Genomic DNA, 25,148 nt, shown 5'->3' with positions numbered 1-25,148 from the left:
CATGTGGTGTATGTTGCTTTATGCCTCAAATAACAAGGTCTTAGCTGCTTCCATCGTGGCATGTAGGGATTAGTGACTTGTTGGGCTCAGTGGACCCCAGCACTGTTTTAATTGTCACGATTTTAATGCAGTGAACTTGATCAGAACCCAAACTGGTCTGTAGGCAGAGTGGGAAAAACAGGGCAAGTCTCTGACTCAAACCCTACCAGAGAGGAGCTGTGAGTGCTGTGACCACAGCTGGGGCTCAAGACAAAGGCTGCTGCTGTCTTTGGTCACCTCGGGGTGAGGGCTGGCAAAGCTCTGTGGGGAATTTGAGTCCAGGCAGAGCTGTGTCATTACTGGGAGGAAAGGTTCCTGCCTCAGCCCTTGTGCAAGGCTTGCCTGTAATATTTGTTTTGCTGTAACGTTTGGGTATTTCCCTGGATTTTTCTTCCCAGATTGCCAGCTTCCCTCCCTCTCACAGAAATTACACTGCGCTTGCTTAACGAGGCGCTGAGGAGAAGGAGGCAGATGAATTTTACTGCATTTTAAGGCTGTCTGTGAGAAACTCATGGGTCTGGTTCCCTTTCAGTGCCTGCTTTGCTGTGTCCTGTGTGCTGATCGCGTACGGTGCCAGTAACCCAGACTGTAAGTCAGTGTCTCTCTGCTGAGCTGGGAGGACTCTGGGGCTGTGGCTTGGGGTTTTTGGGGAAGCAGACAAGTGTCTTCAGGCTGTCACACCCCCAGTGCTGCACTAGGGTCTTGCTGAGGACACGAGCCAAGCCTCTGCCAGCCTGAGGGAGCCAAGTGGCTCTTGGGAGGGCTGATGTTTCACAACACTAAAGTGGAGAGCACAGTCAAGGGCCAAATGTCTGAGATACCCAGGTCTCTTAGCTTTGTGGTTGGGCAGGGGCAGGTCCTGTAAAGGAGTAATTGCAAACAAGTTCATGGCTTTTTCAGGGTTGGGAAATAGGTAATAGCACACAATGTGTAAATTGTTTTCTTGCCAGGGATAGATGGAGCTTGCTCCTCAAGACCAGATAGTGACATGACACTTTGAATCCAGCTCTTTCAAGTAAATCTTCCTTTTAAGACCCATCAGACAAGCTGAATCAGCAATTCTTTTCCTTATAGAAAAGAAACCCTTCCATTCTGGGGAAAGATGATCCCATCCTGAACTCTGTTTTGGAGGAAAGCCCTGTCCCTCCTGGTCTGTGTGGCTGGGGAGATGGGTGCTGGGAGATGGTGACATGTCCTGAGGGTGTTGATCCGCTGGTTTTGTGTGTCAGGGCCAAAGCCCTCAGGGCTCTTTTCTCCTTTCCCTCCCCACCCTAGTGAAAGCTAAGGGCAGGTTTTTTATTGTTGCAGCTCTGTCTGTGCTGATATTCATTGCACTGGCTCTGAATGGCTTTGGTGGGATGTGCATGACCTTCACATCGCTCACGGTAAGTGAAGAGTTATTACCTGACTGTTCTGTCCCTTACTGTGGCTGTGAGCTGGGCTGGCAGGAAAGAGCAAAGTGGATCTTCTGCCCGTGGCTTGAATAGCACGTGTTTGTGTTTGGTACAAAGGGTCAGTCACCCTTGGGACTGAGAACTAGGTTGTTATTCTAAGGCTTGTTTTCCCCAGTCCTGTTTTTTCACCTGCCTCTTGTATCTCAGGTGAAGGTTGGGGGGTAAAAAGGAAGTGTTTTTGTCTAGGACTCACATTGTCATATGCCTGTACATGCAGTGCTCAGCTACTTGGCAGAGGCTGGACATGTGTTTGCACTGGATTTAGCATTGACATACTGCAGGAAGAATCAGCAGGGCACAAACCCTTTGCAGCTGGGTATGACCAGCTTTCTGCAAGTGCAGTTTGCATCTTGCCTCAGGAGAATGGTTTTTCTTGAGCACAAAAAGCTTTTGCTTTCAGAAGGGTGAGAGTCCTTTGCAGGTTTCCTTAGAAATGCTCCATTGTTGAATGTGTCCAGCTCCATCTGTGCAGCCTTCTTGGATATGTTTAGTTTATGGATTGTATGGAAAGCTTTGGTCAACAACTGTCAGCTGGATCTCTACATTTTGGGGTTCTTTTTGCCTGGAGGCTGAAGCAGTATCATTCTCCAAATAACTGCTTTATTTTCTGCCTCATTACCCTGATTGTTGTCAGCATGGCTGAAACAGGGCTGCGTGGAAAGTCGCCCAGAAAACAAGTCTGGGAAGCACTGATGTTTTTTGAGCTGTGGTCAAAAACTTTCAGATGTGGACTGCGCTACCTTGAACTTGCTGTTGAAGTAAAACTTCCTATTAAAGTTACCACTAATTTAATAGGGCTTAGGCACTGGCTGAACAAGGCTTAGACACTGGCTGAACTCCTGAGACCTAAATTTGGCAGAGGCTGGGTTTCAAGAGCACTCTGTGTACTGTGATTTTGCTGCTGCTGTTGCCTTCGTGTATTCAAAGCTTTCAAAACTCTGTGCAGATGTTGCTCTCTCCTTTGTATGGGGTGTTCTTCACTGGGAGCCTTGGCTGTGGTCCCAAGGAACTGTGGGGCAAATGTCATCCTGCCACGCTTCAAATAAAAGCAAGGAAGAGGGGAGCACATCAGTACTGCTGTGGGAGAGGGGAGGATTCCCACCCTGCTGCTGCCAGCGTTGGTTATTGTCTCTCTGGGTGATTATGAAGGGGTCACAGATCATTTTAGAACCACTGGTGATGATAGGAGTGAGGGCAAGGATAAGGAGGAAATATATTGGATGTGCTGTACTGTGTGTACTTTTAGCACCAGAAGAAGTGAGCAAAGGCACTTATTAGTGCCCTCATTAGTGAGCCAGTTCCACAGTGCTGAGGAACTGCAGGAAAAGGTCAGATCTGCCCAGAAGAGATCCAAGCCTTGAGGAGGTCTGAAGCAAGTAGTGATGCTGTGAGATCACACAGGGAGGCCTCAGGTGGAGCCCACCCCCTCCAGACATCAGTGTGTTTTATAGAGAGCTGAGGTGGCTTCAGGCCTGCCTTCTCCAACCCAGAGTCAGATGTAGCTGCTCGTGCCTCCCTGCACAGCTTGCACAGAGGCATTTTGGTACCTGAGGCGTGTGAACGTGGTTAAAAATAATCTAAAGTGGGAGGGAAGCACTTCTTCACCTGCATCACAGCGTAGCTGTGCTGGTGACGGTTGGAAGCAGCTGTAGTTTGATTGTTGGCAGATCACTGTGTGGTTCTGCCTGCAAGCTGGGGAGCTCGCAGTTGGTGTGCCAAGAGCCACCTTCTGTGGTGACACAGTGATACCTTGTGGGCTCCTTCCAGCTGTGGCCCACAGAGACAGGGAGTGTGACAAGGGAGAATGGCATGAGGCTGAGTTGGGAGGTTTTAGGTTGGGTATCAAGCACCCAGAGGGTGGTTGGGCACTGAACAGGCTCCTGGGGGCAGTGGTCACAGCACCAAACCTGACAGAGCTCAAGGAGCATTTGGACAACGCTCTCAGGCACATGGTGGGATTGCTGGGGTGTCCCTTCTAACTCAGCATATTCCATGATTCCATAGGGATGACAGCTCCACGGCTGGCTGGCTGCAGGTGACGTGGCTCGTACACACTGTGCCCTGCGTTGTGCCCAGGAGAGGTTGGAGTAAGCACTGAAAGGGGGAGGCTCAGAGACCTCTGTGAGGACGTTCACTGCCAGGGTGGTGAGCCCTGAGCAGCTCCTGGTGCCAAGGGAGCTCGTTCTGGCTGACACAGGCCCTGGCTGCCGAGCACACACGTGCACGAGTCACAGCAAGGTGACTCCCTTCCCCTGCCAGCTGCCAGTGGCCTGAAGTGCTCCAGGAAATGGGTCAGTCCCAGTGGTGCATGAGCTGGTCTTTGCCACCCCAGGTGGGTTACGGTTGCTGCTTCATGGCCAGGTGTCCACAAGGGAGCCCCTGCAGTGTGTGGGGTTGGGGTGCTCACCCGGGGAGCTTCATCAGGGGTTGGAACCTCCTGGGCCGCCTGCGTGGCGTGATCTGGTGGCAGGGCAGGAGACTGGGATCCTCAGTGCCTCTGCAAGAGATAAGTGGGATCTCTGAGGATTAGAGCCTGGGACAGTACTGCACAAAGCTTTGCCTCTTGAGTTTAAAGCCTTTTTCAGTGACAAGTCCCCAGGGTATCATGAAAGCACATGGCAGGCTGTGGAGCCAAAACAAGCTGCCGTTTCTGGGTGCCTTGTCTGTGGCTTGGGGAGGAGGGGGAGCGAGCAAACGGTGCAGTTCCCAGTTCTGGGAACAAGGTCAGGCTGTGCCTGTTGTTAAAATGCAGAGGGGAGATTTCTGCCTCGTGACTTGGTCTTAGCCAATATAAGTGAAGATTGGAAATGGAAACAGATCTGTGTTGGTGGCTCTGACAGCAACACAGGGATCTGGCGCTGGTCCTGCTCCGCAGCTATTTCATGCAAAGAAATAAACATGTGTGATAAATTACCACAAAGAGCCTTTTATAGATTGTTCTCTGTCCTGTTTTCCTTTCAAAGAATTACAGCTGCTTTGCTCTTTATTTTCTGCTACAAACAACCCCCTATAATCAAGGCGGGGGGAACATCTCTGTATAGGGAATCTGCTTGGAAATATTAGGAAAACTTGGGGCTCTCTGAGCTTTTGTTTGTTGGAGAATGGGAACAAGAATTTCCATATGCTTTGAGCAAAGCAGGCAGTTTGAAGCTTTCCTGGAGAACATATTTTTAGTGTCTGTATAACTTCCAAATACACCCCCGACAGGGAAAACAAAGTTTAATTGAACAAAAATACCATTCTCCAGTAGTCAGGTTCTCAATCCCTTGACTTCTTCCACTGTTTTTCAAACAGTCCTTGCAAGAGAAGGGAAACTGGGTTTGGTAGTACTACTGTGGTATCTTCTGTATATGGATTATCTCCAGGAAAAAGCTGAGAAAATTATAAAAGGTGATCTCAAACTCACTATAGGGCAGATGAGAAAATAATCTGCAAGAGGAAATTATTAGTGTAGGATTACACACCTGCAATAAAGGATTCCAGGAAGAGTTACATATGGAAACATTCAGTTAGTGTCTTTCTGACAGGACATGAAGTTAATAGTACATTGAGTGTTATTGACCTTTAAACAGGAGGCTGAAGAGTTTCTGTCGTCATAGGTCTTGCAGAATTGGAGCTGTCATACCAGAATGGGCAGAACTTAGTGGAGGAGTCACTCTGCAGAGATAAGACAGAATGAGGATCAGATCTTTTTGGTGGCAGAAAAACAAAGAACCCACTTGCTCTCTGTGGCTTGTGTTTTTTGTAGGTTTTTTTTTTTTCTTCCCCGTGGTTCATTTTTTCCAATGCTTGCTACTATAAAGACAGCATGAAAAATGACTTGGTAAATACTGTGTGTTATTTTAGTAGCTGGTCTTTAGCTGAGACCTGCCCAGGCCCTGCCAGTGCTGGCATTCACAGTCTGAGAGGTTTTCTGTCTGGGTATGGACTACTTTTTCCCTTCACCTCCTCTCTGCCCCTCCAGGTAGTCTCATATTTCCTTTCCTTCCAAGTGCTCAGTGTTTGCAGTTTCTGTTTTGATAGAGTTGGATAAGACCTTAAATCTCTTCTGGTTTTTTGGTGTTTTTTTTTGTTTTTTTTTTTTTTTTTTTTTTTTTAAGTCTAGCTGCTTGCTTGGTACCAAATTGGATTTTAGGAAATCTTTAGCCTTTCTAGGACTTCTGTCCCTGTCAAGGCAGAAGCAGACTTGGGTTTTCCCAGGCATAGTTGCCTGTTCTGTGTCTCCAGTAGCCCTCAGAGCAGGAGGATCCACCTGGGAATTGCTTGTCTGCTGTATGAAAAGGGCTTTTTGTGGTGTTTTGGGTCTCTGGGGAGAACCACCCCGAGCCAAGAAGCAGCTGTGTTTGTGGAGCCCTTGCCCTGCCCCGAGCTCCCCAGCAGGAGCAGCTGCTTGTTGTCATTTCTGGAGATCATTTTAGGTGTGGGGTGTTTGAGGTGAAGCAAATGCCCAGCCCAGTGACAGCAACCAGCCTTTCTGCAGCCTGCAGACGCCGTATCCTCTGCAGATGCTGTTCTCTGGGGTGTGTATTTAGGCCACTGCTTCCAAGGAGAGATTTTTTCGAGCCTGGTAACAGACCTTTGGATCCTTTGCCGTTTCCTGCCTGCAGCTCCCGAGAGCAGCCTGTTGGCAGCTCTCCCGCATGCGGGGATCTGGGATGGGTGTGGGGATCCTCTGCAGAGCAGTGCAGCGTTTTCTGCCCGGGGTTCACCGGCACAGCATTCCTGCTGCTCCCTGGCCGGGGTTATCTGAGGACCTGGAGGCTGCACTGCATAGGAAGCTCTGCAGTGGGACACAGGGATGATAAACAGCCAGATGGATCCTGGAGTGTGCCTGCACAGGAATACTTGCGTTGTAAACACGCCGCTCCTGCCGTGACACAAGCCAGATTTGCTTGCCTTATATGCTGCTCCTGGGAAAGATGGATTTGTTTTTCAGCAGTGGAAGGGGAATGTGGTGGCAGCATTTGCTTGCTCAGGCTCGGTCTCATGTTCTCTGAATTGTTCTGTGCAGTGGCCTCTTTACACAGATAAAATGCTGGTTGTGCTTTCAGTCCTAGAAGGCATCTGCAGTGCCCTGCTTTGAGGTCCTCTGAGGCTGATGGGTAATGATGCTCAAGTGAATTTGGGGAGTAAGTGACCCAAAAAAAGGAGGTGGGAGGGAAATCTGCCTGCCTGCAGTAGAATCTCTGCCTGTTGACCAGATTCAGGAGGTATCAGCCGAGTTCTCTGTAGCCCAACAACTTCAAAGCTTCTCCCTGTAATTTTCAGTTTCCAGGGCATCATCGGTGAGTGATGGGAACTTTCTCATGGCTGGTTGTTTAGGAAAACAGGGAGTTCCTCCTTTAAAAAGAGGTGGGAAGGTCTCCCAGCTCTTTCTGCCTTTTTCACTTTGCTTTTGGGTCCTGAGTGGAAGCAGGGGCTGGTGAACCAGCCTGGGAGTGATTTTTCCTGTTGAGGTGGCAGAAGTGGCTGCTGTGAGCTGCTTCTAGCTGCCCCTACCAAGAATCTGTCTGCTTTCCCAACAGATCCTTGCAGAACCAGCCTGGTCTGCTCCCAGCAATGCCAACACACCTGATGGGAGCCCAGGCAGTGAAGTGGGGTGGGTGGCAGGAATGGCAACATGAGGTGCTGTTGCTTGCTACAGAGTTCAGCAGCTGTGTAGCTGTGCTGAGCAATAAATCCTTGGATATCTAGTGTTTGTGATTGCTTTCCTGCACCTAGCTCCAATATAGGGTGCTTGGGCATCTGAGCCATCCAAATGATGCAGAAATTATCAGCTTTAGGTAGAGAGAGTCTGCTCTCACAGAAGGAGCCATGGAGATAGCTGGAAATGGAAATGCAAACAGCAGCACCGTTTGTGTTTGTCTCTGTTCCTTCTTGTTATAACAGGAACCTTCTGGTCTGCTGGAAAGATTTGGATGCTGACCCCAGGTGCATAAACAAACCTGGCAGTTCAAGGTGTTGCAGGGTGTGTTAGACTGTGGCAATCAGGGGCTGTGTCTAACAACTTTTGACTTGAAAAGAGGGCAATGCACAGAGAACTGGGCACGGGTTTTTTGGAGAGGAGAAGAGGTGGTGGCTGCAGACTTTGGGTAAGGAGCTCTTAAAGAAAGTGCAAGAGCTGGAGCACACATTCCTGTGCTAAAGGTGACCAATGCAAACTATGCTGTCAGTCTGGAAAGAAGCAGTGTCACTAAGCACATAAATCTTGGATTATAGACATTCCCTGTCACTGGAGACACCAGTGCAACCTGCAGAGTAATATCCTAAAGAGCTAAGTCATTCCTGAGTAAAACTGGCTGCTTCACATTCTGGTATCCAGGAGCCTTAATCCTAAATGCTGATATTGTCCCAAGAAAGCCTTGTTCCCTTGGCACCAGCCTGTTTCAACCGATTTTTTCTTTCCCCAGCTGCCCAACATGTTTGGTGACCTTCGTTCCACGTTCATTGCTCTGATGATTGGCTCCTATGCTTCCTCTGCTGTGACTTTTCCAGGAATCAAGGTGAGGCCATGGGATCAAGACTCGTGACTGGGGGTGGTGTGCTGGCGTCTTGCACCATTTAGCAATAATGTGGCAAGAAAGAGGGACTGTTTGCTAAAGCACTTTTTTAGAGATGTGCATTTGCAAGATTCAGTTCCTGTCTGTATTAAAGGCTTCCCAAGTGACTGCCTCGAGAATGCAGCAAATAGGAAAATTTAAAAAGTGCTAAGTTGAAGTAACAAATTTCTTAAAAAAAATCTTAAAGTTTTCAACCTCCAAGCCATGTATATGTATTTTTTTTAATCCACATATGTACACTTAACCTCTGTGATTGTCACCAATGGTTGGCTTTGAAGATAATTTATTGCTAGCAAATGGCACTGAGGGGACAAGAGACAGTCACCTGAGCTGCCTGGATAGATCACTACTGGTTCTGAACCAGAGATGTTTGATTGCAGGGTTAGCATAAGGGGAATATATAAAGGTAAACCAATCTCAGGTGTGCAGGGAAGTTCCTGATGGCTTTCCAGGAAGAAGGTTCTTGTCACAAAACTGGTTTTTTTGTTACCACCTGAGTTTAACCCATTTTAAATGTAGTATGTTCTTTCCCTCCAGTTCCTCTCAGACATCATTCAAAGAATATTGAAGGATCTTTCTACTCTTATAGCCAAAAACATGTTCCCTTGTGATTTCCAGGTTATATACGACTTTGGGGTCTCCTTCATCCTTATTCTGCTGGTCTGGGCAAGCTGTGCAGGACTTGTTTTCCTCAACTGCTTCTTCAACTGGCCCCTGGAGCCTTTCCCAGGACCAGAAGACATGGACTATTCGTAAGTTCCCTCTATCCTGGCCTTGAGGGCTAATCCTGTTCTTAAATCTCTAGAAAGTGCTGGCAGAAAGAACTTAGAGGAGAGGACAGGGAACTCCCTTGCATGTTGTTTATTGCTGCCACCTCTTAGGCTGAGGATTTATGTCTGCCATTACCATTATGTCTTTATTGGTGAATACCAGTGGAAAGTGGAACTTTCCAAAGCGTAGGAATTATGGAAAAATAATCTGTCCATAGTCATAAGCATTCCTACATTGACCTGTGCCAAATTGGCCTGGGGAAAGTATCTCTATGTGCTCTGGATCCAAACCATGTGTGGGTTTGTAGATGGAAACTAGTGCCTTAAATCCACAAACAGCCTTTCTGACTCTTGCAACTTTGCTGCCTCAGGTTCCTCACCCTGTGTTGCAGCTCTCATGCCCTTTGCTACCCAACAGGGTGAAAATAAAGTTCAGCTGGCTGGGATTTGACCACAAGATCACCGGGAAGCAGTTTTACAAGCAAGTGACGACCGTGGGGCGCCGTCTCAGCGTGGGGAGCTCCATGAAGGGCCCCAAGGAGCCGGCAGCCTTGCAAGAGAACAACAAGCTCTGCCTGTCTACAGTGGACCTGGAAGTGAAGTGCCAGCCTGACAGTGCAGGTGTGGTTCCCTGAGTGCCCCAGGGATGCTTGTGCTGGCACAAGCCCATTGGCCTCTCTGCTCTGCTCCAGACCTGTTTGTAAGAGTGATACGTGATCCAGGTGTTGCCAGGGCCGTGTGCCAGCCACCCTGATGGAAACACGAGTTCAGTTATATAAGGAATCCTGTCCTGGTATCCCTGCCTAAACACAACATATGGAGTAGCCAGTGGTGGGGACACCACCATGGCAATGGGTGTGGCTGCAGGAGGACAGGGCAGTTGGTCACTGCTGTCTCTTAGGTGGACTGTTGCCACCATAGAATGGTATGACTTTCAGGGAACCTTAAAGATCATTTAATTCCATCCCCCTGCCCTGGGTAGGAACATCTCCTACTAGCTCAGGTTGCTCAAAGTCCTGTCCAACCTGGCCTTGATGGTGAAAGCAAATGGTTTGAAGTTTCCTTTTGTTCCAATCCACCGAATCAGGCAAGTCTTCTTTCCTGCTTCCTTGCCCCAGGTACTGGTACTCAAACTCCAAGCATCCACAGCTCTTCATTATGGAAGTTTGTAAGGTGCCAGGTAGTTAACTATGAACTTCTTGGAGCTGCCACTGGCACACAGTGTTGGAATGACTATTGAGGAGAAGACTTGCTAGGCCAGAGGTGGAAGCCTCTTCTGAAATGGTAAATGTTTACTGAGGTATATTGCTTTCTTCAGACTGTTATTCCTTCTGCAGCTTCTCCCTCCTTCATGAAGAGTGTCTTCAGCCCTATCTTGTTGCTCAGCCTTATCACCATGTGTGTCACTCAGCTGCGGCTCATCTTCTACATGGGAGCCATGAACACCATCCTCGAGTTTCTGTCTGGAGACCCAAGTCAAGGTAGGGGGATCTCTGAAGACCTTTCTTTATCTGCTTCCTTGGAACTGGTTGCTGCCCCAGGCTTGGTCCTTACAAGAGGCCAGTGAACCTGATTACTCAGCAGATACACCGTGTGTGGTGTCTGAGTGCACTGGCAGCTGCTGGGAGGGTCCAGCCGAGGGCTGGAACCAGCCCAGGACAGAGGGGCAGCGAGGCAGACACTTGAATGTCAACCTAATTTTAGCCCTGTGTCTGTCAAATACTGCTCCATGTTATTTCCCCGGGTAGGTTGTTGAAAGCAGCCTCTCAGGGTGGACTGTGATAATTTTTATTTTCACTGGAAAACCTATTTCATCAGGTATTTGCTCTCCTTACCCTAAGCAAGCACAGAGTGCAGAGCAGCTGACTCTCATGACTAATGGTTGGACTCGGTGGCTCAGCCCAGCAGCTGGGGGTGGGAGAAGTGAAGTCAGAGCTGTTTTGTGCAGCTTGGTGTGTGCTGGGGAGGCTCGGGGTGCTCCCTGCACTGGACTCGTCTGTATTTATAGTTCTGATGCAGCACATGGAGCAAACAGGAAAGAGTACATTAGTTTACTGTTGTTCAAAAGACCCAGGGTTGCAAAACAAGACTTAAGACTTTTTTTTTTTTTCTAAAGTTGTTTTTGTCCTTTGTAGTAAGATCCAGTTTGAACTTGTTAAATCTGGATTGCATGGAGCTGATAAATCAAGAGGCACTCCTCTGAAAACAGGAGTGAGCTTTGGGGGAGGGAAGGAAACTCAGGAAACTCCAAGTGCCCTGGCATTCCCTGAATTGCTTTGTTTCTTGAGCCTCTGACAGCCTGCAGCATTCAGCTCTTTATCTCCTGGCTCGGGAGCCAATTTAGACATTAAACAGTAAACAGGACAAACTTCACACTGTCTACCTTTCCCAAAGGTGCTTAGTTTTCTGCTTACCTTGTAACTCTGACACTGGGGGTTTTGTATTATTTTTATTTATTTATTTTTACCCTGGCTTGCTCCAGTTATTTCTCTTTCATTTTTTTTCCTCTCCTCCCCTCCTTGGAATTTTAGAATTAATACTAACTGTATAAGCTGCCAATTCTGTTTAGATCAAACTCTCTGCTAGAACAGGGGTTGTGCCCCTTGAGTATATTGCATTTTTTCTGTGCCACCTTTAAGATTTCTTCCTTTTTTTTTTTTCCCCTCCTCCCCCTGAATTAGCCTGGGCTCAATGCAGTGCAGTCGCTGTCTTGGTGTTTCCATGGCATCAGCAAAACAGTGGTATTGTCTACTCACAGCAGTGTCAGGCTGCAAGAGCACTTCCAAGGCGCGTGCAGCTCCCTAGAAATGTAATCTGTGTGGATCAGGAGAGGATGGGATGATCTCCCTGGTCCTTCTCACATTTATTTTCTTGAGCGTGATGTGCTGAGAGAGCTCCCTCCACCTGCAGCTGCCCTCGGGAGCACTGAGCAAGGGAAGGAGGGAGTTGAGTCAAATCCTGCAAGTGTTATGGTCAAAGAAAACTTCAGCGTTCCTGGGAGCAGAACAGGGGAGAAGGATGTGAGGGAAATCATGCAGATGGGTAGCAATGCCTTTAAGTTGCAGCGAGGCACAGTTCTGAAAAGCTGTGAAAGTTCTTCCTGTGCAGATTATGGTGACTTAGACCTGTCATGAAACCTAGAAGTGGAGAGAGCAGTCAGCCTGTGGCTGCTCAGCTTCTGAAAACCCTCAGAAGGTGAGGAAGAAGCTGAGGGTTCAGTAGCTCTGTAAATGACTGCGTAATTGTGTTGTGGGAAGGCAGGAGAGAGTAGACCTGTTGTGTCTTGAAATCTGGCTGCGCTTTTCATAAATTGTCACCTTGGTTTCAAGTGTGGTGACACTGGGAGACCTTGGTTAGAATCAGGGCTGGAAAAACTCAGCTGTATGAGGTGATTGCTTAGGATAGTTTTGAGGACAAGATGTGTAGAACATTAGATGTTAAGGATTGTGCCCTTGTGTGCTCCCTTTGCCGGGATAGAAGCTCTATCCAGCCTTCCACTTCTGCCATGTCTACTCGTGGTGGTATTTGATAGGTATTGTTCTGGCTTTTTCTCCTCAGGAAAGAATGTTCTTTTAAGATGATCGATAAGTTGAGGAGGCCCTGTTTTGTAGTAGCTACTGTCTTTCATTCTCTTCTCTTGCTGACCCCATAAATTTCATTCCCTAATTCAAGTTGGCCTTTGCACTTGCTGTTTAGAGCCCAAGATTAAGTGTTCAGAAGAGCAAGAAGAGGCAAAACATGACAGAGAGGCTTGCTTCTTACCTTCTGTTAAAAAATAACCAGACAACAGTAAACCAGCTCCTGGAGTGTTCACAGAGGGTGATGCCACCCGTTTGTCTTGGCTGCAGCAGTTGCTATAATGAGAGGGGATGTGGGGTCACTTCAGGGTTTGCCTTTGTGGGAGTAACAGAGGTTAGTTTGGAGACTGGAGTTGGAAATTCCTCTTGGTTCCTTTGCCAGCAATCAGAGCCAGGAAAGTATCATCAGGTGCCCTGCTGAGGTTTGCTACAACTGGATAGGAAAGAAAGGCTTGTTGGAAACTTGTCTCCATTACTAAGTTGATTTGGATGTAAATCCTGGCTGTACTGCTGTGGCCAGACCTAGAAATGCTTTGGGAGGGACAAACTAAAATTTAGTTTAGTTGTTTTGCTTATAGTGCTGTTACTTGTGCTCTGTGCTGAGAGGGGCAGTTTCAGAACTACATCCTTATTTCAGAGCTGTGGCACACCATGACTCACCAGCCCTTCTGTGCGATGCCTAAATCATCACATGGGCTGCTGAGAGGAAGTGGAAGAAGCATTGCAGGGTGGGGGAACTGCTCAGTAACAGGAGGGGACAGTTCTTCTAAGTCTGCTGGCATCAGCTTTCCCTTAGCAAACAATGGAGACACTTCTCTTGTCTTTAGCGTGTGGGAGATTTCATCAGTTTGAGTTTTTCATGATTGCTCTCAAATGCTGTGGTTTTTTTGCTGCTCATCTCCCCTCCTCCTCCCTCCATACTTGTCCATTCAGCACAAAATGGGTTAGTCCTCACCTTCCCAGCCTGATTGTCCTTGCTGGAGCTTCCCAGCTGGAGGGGATGTAACTCAGCTCCCAGCAAGGCAGGAGAGGAGATGACTAAGGCAGGTCTGGCTGTGCAACACATACAGCTTGTGAGAACTTTTCCTGTCTGTCCTAGCCAGAATAAATCTCCCTGGCACTAAGAAGTTGCTGTGTCCCACTTTTGAAGCCCTACCTGTGTTGAGCTGCTGCTGCTGCTCAGGGAATACTAGTGCAGGATCAGAAAGGCTGAAGGAAATGTGCCCAGTATGTCAAATCTCTGGGAGGCCAATTGATGGAGTGGGGCTTTGGTGTCCCAGCTCCTTGAGCTCTGCCTGTCAGCCTGTGAGTCCAGGGGGTCTGGGTTCTTCAACAGAGAGGTGATCCATGGAGAAGAGCAGGACTTTTTTGTTGTCTTTTTTTTTTCCTATTGCTGCTACAGTATCACTTGGACTAATAATTATTTTTAATTTTGTTTTTTCCCTGCAGTGGCTCTCTACACTTCCATTTTTGGGGTATTGCAACTACTGTGCTTGCTGACAGCGCCTGTGATTGGGTGCATCATGGACTGGAGAATGAAAGAATGTGATGATGGCTCAGAAGAGAATGAGGAGAGCAACGCTGAGCAGTGCGTAGTGTGCGCCACACGGGACATGCAGCCACGTAGCAGGCCCCCCCCGCTCTGCATTATGTGTTTTGTGATGAAAGACTGAAAAGAATGTTGGCTCTTCAGTATAGAAAAGAAAGCCTGAAGGAAGACTTGATAATTGCAGAGGAAAGGAGCAAACTATCTTCCGTGTCTACTAAGATCAGTCAAGAAGAGCGAATTTAAATTGTAGCAGGAGAGGCTCAGATCTCCCTCCTAGCCTAAGAGTAATAGTAACAGCACTGAAATAAGTACCCAGATGTTCCTCAGCTTCTACTGATGGAGATCCCAGCCACCTCCATAGGCAGACCTCTAGCCAAGCTGGTTTAGATAGAGTTGATGTGATATGTGGAGAATCTTGCTGTGAGTTCCAGTTGCTGCTGAAAGTGCTTTTGTAACACAGGTTTTGCTGTCCTTCCAGAAGTGACAAGAAAAAGAAAAAGCGTGATCGTCAGATCCAGAAAATCACCAATGCCACCAATGCCTTTGTATTCACGAATTTCCTGCTGGTTGGATTTGGAATCACCTGTCTCATTCCTAACCTACCGTTGCAGGTGAATGGGTGGAATGGATGGGGGTGCTGGAGGAGCTGGCAGAGTGGGGCTGGGCAAAAAGACGGGCAGGACAGTGCCAGGAGAACGTGCCAGTGGCAGGAGGGCTTTCTGGCACTGCTGGGAACCTTCTGTACTGCTTGGGAACCCCAGGAGTTGAAGCAAATAGTACCATGCAGTTTACATACCCTTGAGAGAACCAAAAGAAGCAGCTCTAGTTAAAATGTCAGATTTGATCCAGAATTTATTCACACTTAGAAGCTTCTGCAGCTGAGCTGTGTAACAACAAATACTTTCCTACCAAGATCCTCTTCAGCAGTGCCTGTGTGTTTAACCTGGGCTTGATTTAAGCTGCTGACAGTTGGAAAATTTGCTGCAAGAAGCACAGCACAGGGTTATATACAGCCGGTTATTTCTGCGTCAAATGCTGTGCCCAATGGTACATGTGGGATTGTAAACCTGTTAAAATATTTATTTTGTGGCACCACCTATTTTTGGCAGAGGAGTTTAGTGATTTTATGCTATACTTAAGCGTGCCTTGATGATATAGGCAAACAGATGTAATTTGCTCCTACTCGCGTGTTGTCCGCAATAACTTGTGGAAAATTAACTAAATTGGTCGCCATGAAAAACCACTTGTGATCCTGGTCACAGGTTGCTGGGGACACATCCTTGCAGCAGTGCCATCTGCAAATGAGAGAGGTCTTGTGTGTGGTTAACCTCAGGGGCCTCTGCAAAGAAAGGAAAAGCAGTGCCTTGAGACAAGTGCAGATTTCTTCCCTTGTGGTGATATTTTGGGGTTTGGTTCTGGGTTATCCAATCCCACCTTTGTACTAGAAAGAACAGCTTTTAGGAGTGGTTGTGTGTTGGGGTCTGGCACGCCTGGGTGGTATCTCAAATGTGATGGTTTTTTTCTGCTTCTCTTTTCAGATTCTTTCGTTCATTTTGCACACAATTGTGAGAGGATTCATCCACTCAGCTGTGGGAGGCCTTTATGCTGCTGTGTAAGTCTCTGGTTACCTATCAAATGTGGCTGGCCAGATAAACTGTTTTGGGATGATAGGCTGTCCAGGTGAGAGGGAGATCAGGAAGTCTTTGTGGTCAGAGGGGAAAAATGATGCAACTTGTTTCCACAGTCACCACTAGACATGACAGTAACTAGATTGAACTCCCAGCTGGTGCCTTCCTTGTTTAGCAACAGCCAGTCCCTTTGGCATAGCTACTGCAGTGAGACAGGCACAGCTCTGTGTGGGCCTCAGGTGAGACTATGGTATTGACACTAAGGTTATATAGTAAAAGCTCAAGGCTGTTTTTGTCTTACAATGAGCAGATGTGTGCATGTGCCTGGGTAAAACATTAACGTAACTGAAAACATCGCTGCTGCTCTGCTCTGAAGTTACACTGGTAAAGCATTGCTCAAGATAGCATTAGTGATGCCTCCTCCCTTTCCCAGGACAGATCACCCATCCTGTTTCCACCTTATCAAAATTATCGATAGCTGAGTCTAAATACTCTCTTCCTTGTTAAGCAATGTGTTTGGTTTTGAAAACAGATCTGCCCCTCTGTCCTGAGCTGTTGGGACAGAGGAACAGAAAGGAGATGTTCTCTTTCAGGGAATCACAGAATCGTTGAGGTGGGAAGGGACCTCTTGAGACCGTCTAGTTCATCTCTCATGCTTGAGCAAAGTCAGCTAGAGCAGGTTGCCCAGGATTGCACCCGGTTGTGTTTTGAATCTCTATGGATGGAGACTCCACAACTCCACAGACTCCTTCTGTCAAAGGTTTTGGTCCCAGTGTCTGGGGAATCCAGACTAGAAAACCCATCTAAGACTCTGCTTCAAAAATGCATAAACTTTTGGTTTCCTGGCAGCTAGAAGTGAAAGATTTTGTCTTGGGCAAGGTAAATAAATGTATGTTGCTGTACATATCAGCTTGCTTGTAAACTAATCCTGTTTGGCCATTGCAACTCTCTGGAACTTCCTGGAGTGAGGTATTTTTGCTTTGAATGTGACTTATTTCAATATTTGAAGGTTTTGACCTGCTTCTTTCTTTCCTTCCAAGCTTAGTTTAACCTGACCCTTTTTAAACACTGTTCAGTCATGGAAAGAGAAAGATGGTTTCTGAAATTTGTTTTTCCATTAGTATTATCTGATATTCATCAATTCAGTCAACAGTGTTATTTAGTTTGACATAGGATCAGACTTGTCCTCTAAAAAGGAAAACACATACCTGTTGTGCAGGTTTCACTCACTTCCAAAGGGAGCAAATTGTTGTAACCAGATAAAAACAATTGCTCAGCCACAAATGGTGTCATCTGGATAAAGAGGCCCTGCTTTCAACTTGTAAATATCAACACTCTTCTCCCTGTGCAATAGGAACAGTAGTTGTATAAGCACTTCCACCTGCCTACAGTACAGCTGCAAAACAAAACAAGTTCTGGATTTTATATTAAAGTTTGAGAGCTTAGGATGAGAACAGTCTGGAGAGGAAGGCTCCAGCCTTGGCACCAGGGCCACCATTGGGTATAGCCAAATACCCTGTAAAAAGGTAGTTATACCTAAGTCCAGGAGAGAGAAGTCCTGCACATTATGCCTGTCTTGGGACCATGCTCTCAAGTTAGTCTCTATAAATTAGTCTCTGTTAGTTGACTGGGAGTGTAATCTGATCTGGGTTATGTGAACAGTCAAGGAGACATATTATAATGCTGTTGTTCTCTTTGTTGACAGATACCCCTCTACTCAGTTTGGCAGCTTGACAGGGTTGCAGTCGTTGATCAGTGCCCTCTTCGCCCTTCTGCAGCAGCCTCTCTTCATGGCACTGACAGGACCTTTGAAAGGAGACCCCCTCTGGGCAAGTTCTTCTTAAATTTCATGTGAAAGCTTGGGTGGCTAAGATGGTTTTTGGCTCATTTCTTGGAAAACAAAAGGACTCCTGTGCATGAACCAAGGTTAAGAAACAGCTGGACTTTTACCTGTCCCTTAATCTGCTGTTACCTTGGTGCTGTCCAGGAGACCCTTCTCTGTGTGAGTAATGACTCACTGAGAGGGAAAGCCATTAACTCTTATGCTGATTTATGGAAAGGGGGAAAGGGAATGCTTTCCACTAACAGTTTATTCAGTGAGTCAAAATCTGTCAGGTCAAAGTGAGTGACTGTGAGGAGACCTCAAAATACAATAGAAATACTCTGACCCCTAAGAACTCTTAGCTCCATTTACCAGTAAATTTTGCATTGCTGATGCTAATGTCCAAAAAGCCAAATGGCTGTTGAGGGGTAGGGGTAATGTGGTGTCTTGCTGAGAGTCTGGGCAGCTCAATAAAATAATGACATGGGTGGAGAGTTCTGGTCTCTAGGCTACGTGTGCCCACGCCAGCAGCCTGTTGCTCTTCAATCAGCCAACTTGGTGTGAAAGAGCTGCAGCTTTTTCTGTAGAACGAGACTCCCACAGCCATAATCCTGAGCAACAAACTCTTACAGTGTGTAGCTTGTACACATGGTGCTCTGGGCACAGGAGTGTAAATATAAAAACAGTGGAGGATGTTGCCAATACACTGAGCAGGGCGTGTCCTGGTTTGCCCACAGCTGAGTGACGTGGGCTGGGTTCTGACACTGCAGGATGCGTGACTGAGCTGTCGTCCTCCCTTGCCTGCCTAATTTTGGTTTGCTTTTTTTCCTGCAGGTGAATGTTGGCTTGCTTGTCATGAGCCTCCTGGGTTTCTGCCTTCCAATCTACCTGGTCTGCTACAGACGCAGGCTAGAGAGAGAAAAAAAGCAGAAGATGGAAGATGCCAAACTTTTCTTCAAAATCAATGGCACTCCCACTGAGGAAGCCTTTGTTTAAACTGGTGCTTCACATACGACCTCCCCTGTACAGGTTCCTACCACATCCGTGGGTTCTACCTGTGGTGTAAGCCAGGATTTTCCTCCCCTGGCTCTGCCAGTCTTTGCTCACCACTGGAGTGAGGGCCGGACATCATGACTGAGATTTCCTCAGATATATGGCAGGAGGAGACTTCCTACTCCTTACTCCAAAACACGGGACACTTTTTCTTTTTTTTAAAGGCCACACAGATATTGTGTCTTAAATTATCCCCTGATCACGCTCTCCAGCAGCAGAGAGTTTGCATAGGAGATTGGGGAGAGAAGGAATAGAGGGATGGGAGAAGAGGGAAGACAGACCATAGTTTGAGTTTGCAAATGTAACACAGTGAAGTCTGTTTTCTCCCCCTCTTCCCCCAGCCTCGGCTGACAGTCTCAGATGCAAGCTGCACTCTCCTCCCTTCCTGAGGCTTCATAATGGTCTTTCTGCTTGATGTGTAGCTGGACCCGGTGGTTTTACTGTCTATTCAGACATACCCCAGACTGTTTCTGAGGCAGGGAAGGGGATTTTATTCCTATGTGTATGAGCACAGCTTCACTGTGTTGCTAAATGTTGGCTGCTAGCACTGACAGCTCCCAAACCTTTTATTACTGCAAACGACACAGACTGTGAGCAATGGATCTGCCTTCCATAAAGAAATGAAGAGCCTATAGTGGACTGCTGGTCCTAGACCAAGCCTTCAGAGGCCTGGAATTCTTCCTCTTCCCGGTTCACAAACCACCTGTATGTGTTTTAAACTGTCTGCAGTCCTGGAACCCTTGAGATAGGAATTGGATCTTGTTTACAGATGAAGTGCTTTTGAGACTTGTTGCCTTTTGCCTCTTCTTCCCTTCGACATGACCCTGGGAGGGGAGCAGCAATGTGTAGTTAGTAAAGTGGAGAAACTTCTTGAAGCTGAGTTCTGGGGCTCCAGATACCTTGGTGTTCACGTGTTGTGAGCTGGTGAAAAGAATCAAGAATGCAGAACACTCCTTTGTGTCTGGTAACTGGATCCTGTGGACAGGGCAGGGTGATGTGGTGATGTAATTTTTCCTTTAGCCATAGCTTATTTACATTGCTCTGACAATAGTCACCAGGTTAGTGTGACTGACCAAAATGCTGCCAGTTTGGCTGTACCAGGAGCCTTTTTGATGCTCTGTCTGGACAGAGCACGTGGTGATTGATTGTATGGTGAAGCTGACTGTCAGAGCAATATGCATGGGTAAAGGTGCCCCAGGCCTGTTCACTAGGGAGGGAATACAAAGGGAATTTTTAACCTGCTTATTTTTATAGAGGTCTTGTCTAAAGCAGACTTTTCTGCCCTTAACCTCCTTGCTGAGGTCAGTAGCTCAGGCCCTGTAGACTTGTGACTTGTGTTAACACTGTTGGACAGTGTTAACTGCTTGGAGCAGGACTGTGCAGGGGTGAGGATGAGCATCCCCAGCAGGCACTGAGCTGAGCTGGTGGCTGCAGAAAGGCTGGGGCAGAAACAAAACAATTATGAAGATGTGGTGTTGTTTTACTGCAAAGCCTGGCAGGGGGTAAGTCATTCAGCTCCTCTGTCTGGTTGGAAAAGTACAAGACTCAATCGCTGTTGGCGCTAAGCGGAGGATTAGAAACAACACCACGCTCAGACCTTCCTGAGAGAAATTACCTGGAAACCGGGTGTTAACTCCTTCTCCGACGGTTCAAAGCCTGCAGATGCTCAGCCCAGCCAGGGCTTCACCTTTCCTAAAGAGCAAGCGTGCACAGAGCCTGGGCAGGACGGCTGGAGCCCTTGGCCAGCGCAGGATGACGCGGCAGCTCCGTGGGACGGCAGCGCCATCTCGAGTCACTGCTCCCGCGAGCAGTTCCGATGCTGCTCCACGGTACCTTTCGGTCTTCAGCCACTCGTTTCGAAAGGACTCGCCACTTGAGCATTTGACACATTTGTGAATTTTTTTTTTTTCTTAATGTGTTGCCTTTATTAAATGTGTTTGTTCCAAGACAGCCTTGTTGCCTGCTGTCAACACTTTACTCTTCTGGAACTTTTTGTCTTTTGGTGTTGATTCAGTGACCTTCCCAGCTTTTCTTTCTTTTGTGTCGAGCAATAATTAAGGAGGCAGAGTTTTGGTTAATTTTCCTGTTCACCTGGCTTACATGTTCAGAGACCCACCTGCCTAGGTTTCCAGAGGGCTTTCTGCAGGTTTCTGCATTCAATATTACAATACTTCTGAATATTTTGAGAAGAGTCCTACTCTTGCTTCAAGGTATTTATGACATGAGAATGACAGATTAAGTACCTTTTTTTAGGAATAGCTCAGACAGGTGAGTGTCTGAGCCACCATCCACAGTCTCAGTGTCCTAAAGCAGAGAAGCTGCTGGAGGGTGTCAGTGTGCTAACTCAGCATTACTTCCACCTCTGTTTCAGAACATTGAATGTGATTGCTTCCACTCTTATGTCACTTGAATTCCTGTTATAAATGTCTCTGCAAAATAGTGGAATATAGAGTGGCATATTTTCATGAAGTCACAGTGGAGTTGCTGCTGCCTTTTAGTTTAGCTGCACATACTTCAAAAAACACCCCTTTATTTCTGCCATCTACCTCCCTACTGCAGTTCCCAGTCCCTGCCCTTTGTTAGGAATACCTTCAAATCCAAGTTTCATTTGAAAAAACGGTGGATATGTGACTTTTAGTGTCTCTGCTGATGTGACATGGTGTTTAGAAGCTGCTGGTCAGCTGTGAGGAGCAGAGCTCATGCCTTGGAGTTGCAGTCCTAGTGGGTACACAGGGGAGTTTTAGCTATTCAAAGTTGAACAGACAAGTGGTGTCACCTTCTCAGGCCTTGCAACAAACTGTGGGAGTCATTGCTACAGAATGTAGTGGGGAACAGAAGTATAAATTATTTCTTTTTTTAAAGGGGCTGGTTAAACAATGCTCTGCATCCACTAACTCAGGGAGATTTTAAGTTGCTGTAAATAAGAAAGTTGTGCCAAGGAAAGATTATTGTTCTTTCTACATATTCTGTCTTTTGAGAATTGGTCACAGATGAAGAAAGCATGCTGGGCTAAGGTAAAACACTGGTCTGACGCTAGTGGGGTTTAATTTATTCTGACAGTTGTGAACCAAACTAATTTTAAAGCAGTCTCAAATATATCTGCATGCAAGATATGCAAATACTTTACTGATTGTGGCGTAACTGCTTCAGTCCTGCACCTCCTGCAGCAATGGGCTCTTGGAGGACAATATTCTGCCTCCAGCCTCTTTAAATGTTGTCATGCACAGTGCAGAAACAAACATTGTCAGGGTGGTCCTGTCACGTGGTGGATCAGGGTCAGTTTGCCTCGTTTTTTGAGGCTCAGGGAAATGTAATTGTGGATTATGTATGTTTGGAGTGGAAAACAGCATTGCTGCCTTCTAGCTGAGAGATGAAGGATCAAGAAAATTCCTGGTGCACTCCCTGTGTGCATGAGCCACCTTGTGGGAAAAATAAATGGGCTACCAAAGGCTGGAGAGCCCCAGCAATTTGAATCAATAATGTGTTTACCTTTATAACTCAAGTATAGGTCAATGTGTTTAACTACTTTCATAATTCCTAAATTATGAATTTGTAGGTCTTGGGGGTTTTTTATGCCCCTTGTACCCCCCCCTAACCCTCATTCACATGAGGAGTGCAAGGAGGGTGGTCGTGGGAAAGACCTCCATGGAAGCATCCCCAGTGGAATGTAATGAAGCAGAAACCTCATCTGTGAGTACTTGCTGTTTGTAGGGGCCCTCAGAGTCAAGGGTGTTGCTGTGTAAAGGTGATTGCACCTTCTGAAAATGCTGCTCCTGACCTCTACAGACTCACATGCATTGAATGTGCATCCATGCTAAAAAAATACATATAAAAAATTAAATTCACAGAGTGGGGAATGGAGGATGACAGCTTTTTGCTTTCACTAATCTGTCAGTGCCTAAGCCCTGTTGACAGAGTCTTTATAGCACTAATGCAATGACACTGTGTCAAAAGTAGCAGAGAAAATCTGTGCTGTTCTGCTTTAATAGGACACTTTACACTATGACAGTAACTGCATAAAGCTATATCTGGATCCTTGAGATGAAACTGGACACAGATGTATGCAAAAAAAAAAAGAGCAAATCTTGCTGAGGCTCCAACTTAACTGCAATGCTGCTACAGCAACTAAAATGTTCAACTCCCACAGCAAAGCCTGGTCTTTTCATGCTCCATCTACAAAGGAAAATTGCAGGATAATGAGATTGTAACTAAGTCAGTAAATCACTAAAATGTTTTCTAGTAGGAGATTTCCCTCCTGACATGCTGATGAATTTGGAAAATATGCTACAAAATTTGAAGGAGATAGCGTAGGGTAAAAAAGAAATCTTAAAACTACAAATTTTGTTACTTTTTTTTCCCCCCTTTTGAGTCTTTTCTGCATCTTCAGAGCTTTTGGTATTCCCTGTGCCCCAATTTAGAACTGCAATGTACTTCTTTTCTAGATAATGGAAATGAGTATTACAGTAGGATTCCTGATGGGAAGGGACTGGTTTTGGTGGTTGGTTTTTTTTTTCTTTTTTTTTAATTTAAAAAAAAAAGCCACTTCTGATTTATAATTCACAATGTTATCTTCTCTGGAGTAGCTGAAACAATGATGTGTTATGTAGCTGCATTCTTACATGTTAATTATAAACCCCCGCAGCTCCTTGTTTTTCTGCCTGTGCTGCCAGCCTGTCTCTGTGCAATCTGTTTTTATCAGGTGTCCTCTACTCCACGTTGTCACCCTACTGCTGCCTGTCACTTCCTTGTGCCTGACCCTCTGTCACTCACTTTTTATTCTGGAGACAATCCCTTCTTTCAGAAAACCCCCTCTTTAACCCAAGAGCATTACCTCTCCCACCTTTTGCTGTCCACAGAATTTTTTGTGGTGTTTGTCAAAGTTGAATTGTAAGCTCCTCGGGGCAGGCCTGTGTCATCTTCTCTGTGTTTGTAAGGTGATGTGCACTCTTGCAGTACTATCTCAAAATAAAGTGATATTAAGTTAATCATTAGTTTTCCTTCTGAGGCTGAACATAATAAAAGCATTGCTTGCTTCCTAATGAGACTATGGAAGCGTGAATGCTTTACAGGGTGTCACCTGCCAAAGGGCAGGACACAGATTAAATGTTTCCTTGAATTTTTCTTCCCTAGGTTAGGAGCTAATAGCTAATGCCAATTAAGCTCTACTGGAGAATTAAAATTTAATCTCTGGAAAAAGTCCCCAAACCGTAGAGGGCAGGTTGAGAATGAGATCAAGCTCAGTTATGCAGGACAAATTAGTGTCAAATAATGAAAGATGAACAACTGACCTTAGGTGGGAATGGAGGTGTCAGCAGGAAAGCTGCACATCTCAGTTATCCCCTCTTGAGCTTGGTGATGCTAAATCTATGGTGGTTTACTTTCCCAATCCAATAATGACAATCCTTGCTCTGTGATTCCAGTGACAAAAGTGGCAAGATTAGCACTCCTTAGTGTTTTTTACTGAGTACAGGTCACAGAAAAGGGTTTTTGCTATCGCCTTCTAATAAATATCTGGGGTTCCTCTTGATGCCAAGTGCAGCCTGGGTGACTGCAGCTCAGCAGTAATATTGAAAACTAAAGACTTGAAAATGCGATAAATCATGACCTGGTGGCAAGGTGGAGCCCATTACCTGAGGACACTCACCCTGTCTGACTGTAGCACTGACTTATCCCCTGGATATTTGCATTAATACCCTGATCACTAGTCATTCCCTTTCCTCACCCTCCCAAAAGAGGGGGGTCAGGAGCTGGCAAGGGGGCTGGAACACCTTCCCTGGAAAGACAGGCTGAGAAATTTGGGGCTGTTCAGCCTGGAGAAGGTTTTGTGGAGACCTCACAGCCCCTTCCAGTATCTGATGGGGCCCTACAGGGAAGGCAGAGAGGGACTCTTCATCAGGAACTGGAGTGACAGGACAAAAATAATGGGTTCAAACTGAAAGGGGAAATTTAGGTTAAATACATGGATGAAATTCTTCCCTGTGCGGGTGGTGAGGCCCTGGCACAGGTTGCCCAGAGAAGCTGTGGCTGCCCCAGCCCTGGAAGTGTCCAAGGCCAGGTTGGACAGGGCTTGGAGCAACCTGGGATAGTGGGAGGTGTCTCAGCCCAGGGCACGGGGGGGTTGGAACTGAATGATCCTTACGGTCCTTTCCAACCCCAACCATTCCATGGTATTATGATTGTAGAACCTCCCTAGTGGCAGGAGGGCTTCGTGGCACTGCTGGGAGACTTCTTGGGAACGCCAGCCTTAAGAGCTGAAACGATTAACACCGCCCAGTTTACATCTCTTGAGAGACAGACCCTAAAGACGCTGCTGTAATTAAAAACATGGGAGTTGACTCAGAAAAATCCGAGGGACTGCCAGCGGACTCCGGCACTGCTGGGAGACCGCTGTACCGCTTTGGGAACCCCAAAGTCTCGGAGAGCCGAAACAAACCGCATCGGTGCAGTTTAGTTTTACACCTCTTGGGAGAACCCCTAAAGGAGCCACTTCGTAGCCCAAAAAAACCCCAAAAACATCGGCGGGCCGCGCTCGCGCCGCGCTGAGGGGGGCGGTGGGCGGGGCCGCGCGGGCCCCTCCCCGCGCGCGGCGCGGAGGTGACGCAGCCGTTGCCGCAGAGACGAACCGCCCCGGCCCCCCCCGGCCCGGCCCCCCCGTCCCGGTGCGGCGCGCTCGGCTGGGCTCGGCTCGGCTCGGC

General features: G+C 47.0%; 1 protein-coding gene and 1 long non-coding RNA gene across 5 annotated transcripts in view; one reads left to right on the top strand and one right to left on the bottom strand.

Moving 5' to 3' along the window:
- Positions 1–23,438, top strand: part of SLC43A2 (solute carrier family 43 member 2) — a 33,124-nt gene extending 9,686 nt beyond the window's left edge. The window contains exons 4-14 of one of the 3 annotated variants that reach the window (XR_010435537.1): positions 572–627; positions 1,348–1,424; positions 7,904–7,996; positions 8,672–8,805; positions 9,242–9,444; positions 10,161–10,304; positions 13,851–13,989; positions 14,429–14,561; positions 15,489–15,562; positions 16,172–16,457; positions 17,284–17,384. Coding sequence is in view for 2 of the 3 variants with exons in the window: in XM_064677396.1 (XP_064533466.1) it covers positions 572–627; positions 1,348–1,424; positions 7,904–7,996; positions 8,672–8,805; positions 9,242–9,444; positions 10,161–10,304; positions 13,851–13,989; positions 14,429–14,561; positions 15,489–15,562; positions 17,284–17,407; positions 18,235–18,396 (1,339 nt within the window). In the remaining variant the exon portion in view is untranslated. Of the gene's footprint in view, positions 1–571; positions 628–1,347; positions 1,425–7,903; positions 7,997–8,671; positions 8,806–9,241; positions 9,445–10,160; positions 10,305–13,850; positions 13,990–14,428; positions 14,562–15,488; positions 15,563–16,171; positions 16,458–17,283; positions 17,408–18,234 lie in introns of those variants that run through there. The other 2 variants (XM_064677396.1, XM_064677397.1) reach the window with 2 other exon arrangements.
- On the bottom strand, positions 21,298–25,038 carry LOC135425294 (uncharacterized). 2 transcript variants are annotated; one of them, XR_010435551.1, is made up of 4 exons: positions 24,639–25,038; positions 23,742–23,861; positions 23,285–23,408; positions 21,298–22,626 (listed from the first exon to the last, which is right to left on the bottom strand). It is a non-coding gene; the product is annotated as an uncharacterized LOC135425294 (long non-coding RNA). The 2 variants fall into 2 exon arrangements; XR_010435550.1 differs by having other exon boundaries at positions 24,751–25,035.
- Between the last annotated feature and the right edge of the window lie 110 nt (positions 25,039–25,148).

The sequence above is a fragment of the Pseudopipra pipra genome, chromosome 21 (assembly GCF_036250125.1).
Source record: "Pseudopipra pipra isolate bDixPip1 chromosome 21, bDixPip1.hap1, whole genome shotgun sequence".
Classification (NCBI taxonomy): Eukaryota; Metazoa; Chordata; class Aves; order Passeriformes; family Pipridae; genus Pseudopipra; species Pseudopipra pipra.
The sequence above is the reverse complement of the archived record's forward strand: the minus strand, read 5'-3'. Positions and strand labels throughout refer to the sequence as shown.